The following is a 7,693-nucleotide window of genomic DNA, read 5'->3' on the forward strand; positions in this document are numbered from 1 at the left end:
CTCATGTCTGTGCAGTAGCGTGTTTGTCCATTGTCTCTCCACTGAGTCTCCCCTATGTGTGTATGTTCTGTTCTGACGGCCAAGGAGCAGCAGGTGAAGCCTGTTAGCGCCCCCAGGCGACAAGTGCGCTTCTCCTACCCACTCGAGCTGCCTGCATCCAGGGTTGTTCACTTGCCACCACAATACAGATGGCGTTCCCCTAACAAGGAAGGACTCTCGCCTGTTAGCCGGGGAGCACGCGATGGCTAGGGAGGACAGATGACCTGTTAGCGTTGGGGCTGCGCACACTTTAAATTTGGCATTTTGTTAAATATCGATCCAGTTGAGAAGCCTAAAGCTGTTATTTTTATTTTTTACTTTATTTGAGCTCTTTATAAACTAATAAAACTAACAGGCTGAGTTGCGCAACGGGTTCGTTGGAAGGAAAAGCTGGAGGAGAAATCTGCACGCTTCAGGTCACATGCATGTGGAATTTGACCCACAAGTCAGAGCCCATTAGTCAGTACTGTAGGTGTCTTTATTTAAAGAGCGGTAAATCACGTGGGAAGCTACTAGCTGCGCGGGTGTCGCTCACGTGTCGCAGAGATTGTGAGTAGATTAGAGAAGGCGGTATCGAAACACTGCAAGGACTGAGAGTTAACTTTCCTGGAAGCCATCTGTATTTCTTTTTCTCTTCTCAATTTATTTATTTATTTATTTTTAATCTATACTGACCAAATCATATTTATATTTAATAAAAACCAGGCAAGTAAAGTGATTTTGAAGCTGAGCACTAATGACCATCGAGGAATTAAAATTTTTTACAATATCTCTTCTCCTTTCCCACTGCTTTGTAATTGGCTGCTTGTTGGCAAACTGAACTTTAAATTCCTACATTAATTCTAATGGATTTTTAAATTTCCAGTCTCCCACAGACAAATACTAATTCGGTGAAACTAAAAATGAAACACTGGAGCCCGCGGCTGAGCGCCTGCAGAGACAGATGCTGAGCTCATGCAATGAGAACTCCCATCAGCTCAGATGCAACACACACTCAGCGGCCACTTTATTAGGTACACTAGCGAAGTCAAATGCACTCTGATGTAACAGCCCTACACTAAATCTGATCCTCATGAAGGCCGTGATTGTTTGCATTTGTCTTAAATAGCTGCTTTTGATTCAGCTGTGGTTTTGTAGCCGTGTCGTACAGCCTCAGTTTAGTTCAGTCCAATCTGACTTAACAGCACCGCAAACTGGACGTCGTCACAGTTGTGACGGAGGATTTTGCGCGGCGCCGTTTTATTGGAATGCATTCGCCTTCACTACCTGCTAGCGTACCTAATGAAGTGGCCAATGAGTGTGTGTCCTCTCAGTCGTGTCGGTTTGTCTTCATTCTGGCCTGCAGCTCTTCTCTTTGCCTCTCTGTTCCTTGGAGTCGGACTGTTATTTATTTATCTATTTATTTATTTATTTAATTTGTGCAGACTGACTCTGACTCGATTTTTGGATTCACTTATGCCGCTTCCTCTGCTTTTCAAAAACTAAAAAAACACGGCTACGGTTGAAGAATATGTGCTGTCACTCGTTTACAAGTCATTATAATTTATAGCATAGACTTTATCTTTAAAAAAATCAAGCTGGGAGATTATATACGGTCAGAATTATTATTATTATTATTATGTAGGAAATGCTGTTTTCTGGAGCAATGTCTCCACTGGTTGACATATTAAAGTCTTCTTACTAAGTGCTTTAATGTGACCCACCAGTCAGTGAGGTGCATTTGATTCCTCTGTTGCCACCTCATCGATATCTTCACTGCATTCACCTTAGAGGAGGTCACGACAAACCCAACCGACAGTAAACGAGTGAGCCGTTTTAGTCTGTTGCCTCTTTCGCTTCCTGTGTGTCTTCCTTTGCATCCACTGCTGCTGTTTTTACTTTTGCTCAAGGCTTCGCGGTGAAAGTCCTTCTCTGATCTCTCACTTCTGTTTTTAACAGTCACCCAGAGTGAAGGAGGGATCGCAGAATTCAGAGGTGAGTGTGAACGCTGTTTGGTTTAGATTTTAAAAGCATGTTAAACCAATTCGTAATTACACCCACAGCCTGAGTATAATTTCATTGTAGCAGAGCTTATAAAATGTTCGTATGTGCACTGTAATATATATTGCATATAAAATATATTCTTGCTGAAGTAGAGGAACTATTGAAAAACTGTCTTGAGTTTAGTATTAATTATTAGCATGCCACACTTCCTCCATTATCAGCAAACATAAGATGATGCAAATGTAATTAGACTTAGACTTAGATGGATTTTAATGATCCACAAGGGAAATTGCTTGGTCACAGTAGTTGCACATTAAAGAACCACAAGTAAAAAGAAAAGAAAATATAAGTAATATCTTGTGAAATTAAATAAAAAAGAGTGTAAGTAGTGTGAGGAATGACGCAATAAATGAGATGTTGCACCACAAACCCACAAATGAAACCTCATGGTGGACATGTAACATAGGTCTACAACAGGCAGGCCGCGACCCCTAGGGGAGTCTGCAGGTACTGCAAGAGGGGGTTGCAAAATATTTGCCTGATTACACATTTTTATGTATTTTTTTTTTATTTTTCCCCACAAATTTAGATTTCTTTAAATTCACATTAACATGAATCTAACATATTTTAGTAAAGGGATAAATGGAGGCAGAAGTGTTTAATATAGACCACATATAATAGGTAGAGGCTCAATACTTAAAAAAAACCTTCAGACATTACCAAAGTTAATGGGATTCACTCTTTTGGACTAAACAACCAACTAACACATATCTCCCTCAGGTTTTCCAGACTCCTGAGCCTTTAACTAGCCACCTTCAGCCAATGGCTGCAGGTCAGGCTGAACTACCTCAGGCTGCAGGCCAGGTTCCACTGCAGCCCACACCAGTCAACACTCAATCCACTGCCCAGGCTGCGTCTCCAACACCAGGTGTACCTGCTCCTGCTGCTGCTGCTGCTGTCCCCCAGGCCAGTCTCCGGGGCTTTTACTTCCCATCCAATGCTTCTGTTTAAAAGCACGAGCTGTTATTGTTTGCAGCTCCAATTTTAGTAGTCAAATGACACGTTTTTTATTTCTTTCAACAGATTCCAGCTGTACCAGGTGATGTGAAGGCTCCCATTAGTCTGGTTTTAAGGTTAAGGTATGTCAGAAAATCAGCCAGTGATTTGTACGGCCAGGTTCTCTTTGTGCTTGGCAGCATCCTGACAGTTTCTCTCTTTCCGACATGCCCCTCAGAAATTCAAAGAAGGAGCTGAATGACATCCGCTTTGAGTTTATGCCAGGGAGAGGTACGTTTTTTGTGCTGAACTCTAGGAAATGATTAATCCTCGTTTGCGTCCTGTGTAATATTTTCTTCGTTAATTGTCCTCTGTTTTGGTCAGCCGTCACAGTCCGTGTCTCTGGTTTTTCAGACACAGCAGATGGCGTGTCCCAGGAGCTGGTGTCAGCAGGCCTGGTGGACGGGAGGGACTTAGTAATAGGTGAGCGATATAACATCAGTCCTCTGCCATCACAGGACGCGAGTTTAACAGGAATATACAGTGTATTTTAAGTGTTGCTGATGAAAAGGGGCAAAAGAAAATGTAAATAACAAGAATAAACTATCAATGTTACGTTGGATGATGATATTTTGGTGTCGATTTTAAGGTCGTGTTGGTGTGTGCGCTCCTGTCCTCAGTTGCCACATTAAACAGCGTTATGTTACCGCCCCCGTTCCTAATTATTTGGCTTTTTTAGACTCCCTTTGTATTATTATTATTATTGAACTGGCCAACTTTAATGGCCAATAATTTAACCAACAATTTTAAGTTTCTTTAAATGCACAGTAACATGAATCCAACATATTTTAGTAAAGGGATAAGGAATAGCTTAATATTAAATGTGAAATAATGATGATAATAATGTGTATTTAGAAATAGCACTAGGCTGATTTTAATATAGAACACATATAGTAGGTAGTTGTTAAGTTTCAAAATGGAGCTTAACAGTTAATCGGCTCTCCTGCTGGTGCTAATGTCTTAAAACACTCAAACATGTTTTCTCACTTTTCTCACTCTTTTCTTTTTTCCAGTTGCTGCAAATTTGCAGAAAATAGTTGATGAGCCTCAAGCCAATAAAAACGTCACTTTCAAACTGGTGAGACTTTTAATTCAGGTCTTTTCCAACTTAATATTAAACTGTGTATAATGAAACGATAAAATGATTTATTTTTCAGAAATAATTTTTAATTTTTTTTTAACTAGATAAAGGTTATTATTATAATTCTGACATATGCCTGTTTTCATGAGAAAATTTCCATGTGAACCGCACCCTCTTGTAATATTCTCCGCCTCATAAAACCTCATAAATTGTCTGTTTGGTCAAAGTTCTCATGTTTGCTGACATTTTCAGAAGATGGTGGATGGAGTTTGGAAGTTAATATATTGTAATTTAGTCGTAAAGGGTTATCTTATCATCTTTTTAATTTCATATGTCTTTGGAAAATGTAAATATTCCCAATGGTCTCATTCTTTTATTTTGCTAGTTAACGTGCAGTTCACAACCGATTTATCACTTTTGCATTTTATACATAATCCATCTCATATCGTCTTTGTCTGAATCCTGAATCCGCGTCTTTAATTTCCACAGGCTTCTGGAATCGAGGGATCTGAAATACCAGACGACGTCAAGTTGATGGGCTTTGCTCAGCTCAGCATTAGTTAAACTGTTGTTCTACCTGGGACCGTGACTTGCCTAAAAAATGTGAAAATTGAAAAAAAAAAAAACAACAAAAAAAACAAACAAAAAAAATAATAATAGTTCAATGCATTTTTTTTTCTTTCCATGGCTGTAAAGAAACCACTACTGCCAAAGAAAACAGTACCATTGTGTCACCTGTAGGATTAAACTGCGCCGCCGCCAGCAGCCGCCGCCGCGTTGAATCGGGTGGTCAGCTGAAGTATCAGAAGAGTACAGTGAAAATGACTCGAAAAAAAAAAAGTTTACAGAGTACATGTAGAAGGATGCAAGTATCCACAGCAAACCGTTGTTTTTTTGTTTTTTTTTTCCATTCTCCCTCGTTCTGTTCTTTTTCTCTAATATGTGATGCATTTGCACAATCTGAACTAACGCCCTTGAATAAGTGTAACAATGCCTTATATTCATCAGAACTACTGAATGCACGTTTTTTGGGGGGACGTCCCCAGTTACCGTTTGGAGCATTATGTTGTCTGACTATGTTGCGCGAATGTGGTTTCATCAGAGGCAAACTTTTTAACTTTGGAGGAAGTAATTAAGAGATTCGCTCTGTTCTTTATTCGTTATCATCGGCGAATCTTAAGATAAAATTGAGCCTTAAAAAATGTGGAAGTAATGTGCGTTTTGTTTTCTAAAACAACTCGGCACTGTGATTTGTTAACATTAAAACCCAAGTATTATTATGTAAGTAGATAAATAGATGAGGCTGCCTTTACATGGACACTATGTAAAATAACATACATATATAGATCTTTTTTGACTTTTTTTTTATTCCCCCCAGTTTTATCATTGATACTGAATTCATTCTATAAAAATGACCAATCTGGACCCCAAATTTTTTAATTTTATTTATTTATTTATTTTTTGAAAACAACATTGGTTTCTGTCCCCTCTGGAAATTTATCGCCTGATGTTTGCTCAGAATTTCGGATTATCATAATTACACCACCACTATCAGTTTGATTAAAACTTAAACTTATATTCAGTTTCGTCTATTATTCCAATTTTTAAGTGGAATACTAGTGTCCGCGTAAATGTAGCCTTGACCCAAAATTAATTTTCTCTGGTTTTGAAGGTACCGTAATAATTAAAAATTCGCGTAGAATGAAATCAGGTGATCCACGTAGAAAATTTGCCTTTGCCTTCTGAGTAAAAGCTTTTCCTCTGCTGAAACCACACCTGTTGTATGACCAGATGTGTGTGTCTGTTGGTATATTGTTTGGATATGGTTTCTCAAATTCTTAAAGGAGAAAAAAAAAAAAAAGAAAGAAAGAAAAGAGAAAAGACTTAAGTGCATATTTGTTTATGTGGATGAAAAGTAAGTACTTGATTTAACCTCTAGTGTGTAAATAATGACATTTGGCTTTGATTTGTTTTTATACCGGGTGTTTCACTCTTGGCCTTTATTTTCTGTCTCATGACGCGATTTGTGGGTCGTGTCGCCACGTGAAGGAAGACGCTGCAAATTCGGCTCAGAGCCCCCCCCCGTTTCAAAGGACGTGCCGTTGCTTGCTGCACGGTATGATCCTCGCTTACGCTTACCCGGCAGATAAATTTCAACTCATTTGGTAGATTTTTCCAGTGGAGCCACAGCTGTCCTGCTTTAACGCCTGGCCGCCAACAGCAGCAGAGGCAGCATCGTCTCCAACTCTTAACCAAAACCAAATGGAGGCTGTTTACAGCAGCTAGTTCTTCTAATCCACATCCCGATACTCTCACAGCTGCTTTGTCGTCATTTGTTTTTTTTTAAACAGCTACATTTATTTCTTTCTCCTTCAGTTTTGAAAAAAGCAGGTGTCCTTTCACACTCTTGTGCGTTGACGACACGGTTTTGATGATGAATGTGCATCTTTGCGGTTTTTGGCGCCGATGCCAGCGGGAGCTTCGTTTTCGACACTCTGTAGACCTGAAATGCCAGCGAGGTTTTTACCGTATTAATTTGGTGATGTGATGATGTTATAACCCTCCAGAGGCCATATTGAATGAAACTGAATGCATTTCTGCTTGCCGATAAAAACGTTAAGAGGAACTCTTTGTATTTTGACTAGAAACATGTTCAATTTTACGCTTTTACGCCTTAAATTGAAGACGACCAAGTGTATTTCTTTGCCCCGACTCATCCGTCGGGGTTTTCATTCAGACTTTCAGTGTCTTTGAAATGTGGTTCTTGTTACTTCTTGTTGAAGATACCTGAAATAAAGATACACAGGCGTGTTGATTTTGTCTTCTCGAGGTGGAGCGACGGCAAACGTCGGAAAACACAGTGTCACTCTTTAAGTTTCCAAACTGCAGTATTTGGTGTCATTCTCCTGATGTGGTCTGCAGCCAACTGCTGACAAGTACAGGATTGAGTGCGTACGAGCTCTATGAGAGAGATGCGTGTGTGTGTGTGTGTTGCATAGATTGGGTCCTGCTTCTGAATAAGTTGAAGATCTAATTCCTTCGTTCTCATCCTTTCCTCCAGCAGTCTCCTCTGTCCTGTTTACACACAGTCTAACAACTAAAACTGTAGCGAACTGAGCAGATGACCGGCAGAAACTCTTGTGTCCAGGCAATAACTCATCAAGGCTGTAACATATTTGAATTTTCCACCTGTTTTCAGTATTTCTTTCTTCATTCTATCATTTGCTCTATTTTATTTTATTTTATTTTATTTTATTTTTTGATCGTTTTGGAGTTCAAAAGCATGTTTCCCTTGATTATTTTTAATCAATAAAGAATGAGCATACCAGACTCCGTTAGGTTGGTCTGATTTGTCTTAATGTACAAAGTGGAACTAAATTTATAAGAAAAAACATATAAGAACATCACACAAGTCTCTATCATCATGTTTCTGGTCTTCGTGTTATTTGTTGTTATTGCTCCCAGTCCCTCCATGTTCAGTGTGCGTTCACCATCTTAAAGCATGACTCAGCTCTCATTGTACAACCTGCATTA

At 39.3% G+C, this 7,693-nt stretch overlaps 1 protein-coding gene across 2 annotated transcripts in view; it reads left to right on the forward strand.

The window, feature by feature from the left end:
- oxsr1b (oxidative stress responsive kinase 1b) overlaps positions 1-7,489 on the forward strand; it is a 40,835-nt gene extending 33,346 nt beyond the window's left edge. Inside the window, exons 12-19 of one of the 2 annotated variants that reach the window (XM_047568366.1) lie at positions 85-162; positions 1,978-2,013; positions 2,803-2,988; positions 3,106-3,161; positions 3,257-3,309; positions 3,433-3,501; positions 4,092-4,156; positions 4,649-7,489. In XM_047568366.1, coding sequence (XP_047424322.1) covers positions 85-162; positions 1,978-2,013; positions 2,803-2,988; positions 3,106-3,161; positions 3,257-3,309; positions 3,433-3,501; positions 4,092-4,156; positions 4,649-4,723 — 618 coding nt within the window. In that variant the 3' untranslated portion in view covers positions 4,724-7,489. The remainder of the gene's footprint in view (positions 1-84; positions 163-1,977; positions 2,014-2,802; positions 2,989-3,105; positions 3,162-3,256; positions 3,310-3,432; positions 3,502-4,091; positions 4,157-4,648) is intronic. The other variant, XM_047568367.1, reaches the window with a different exon arrangement.
- The last annotated feature ends 204 nt before the right edge of the window (positions 7,490-7,693 follow it).

Source organism: Mugil cephalus, chromosome 18 (genome assembly GCF_022458985.1).
Source record: "Mugil cephalus isolate CIBA_MC_2020 chromosome 18, CIBA_Mcephalus_1.1, whole genome shotgun sequence".
Classification (NCBI taxonomy): Eukaryota; Metazoa; Chordata; class Actinopteri; order Mugiliformes; family Mugilidae; genus Mugil; species Mugil cephalus.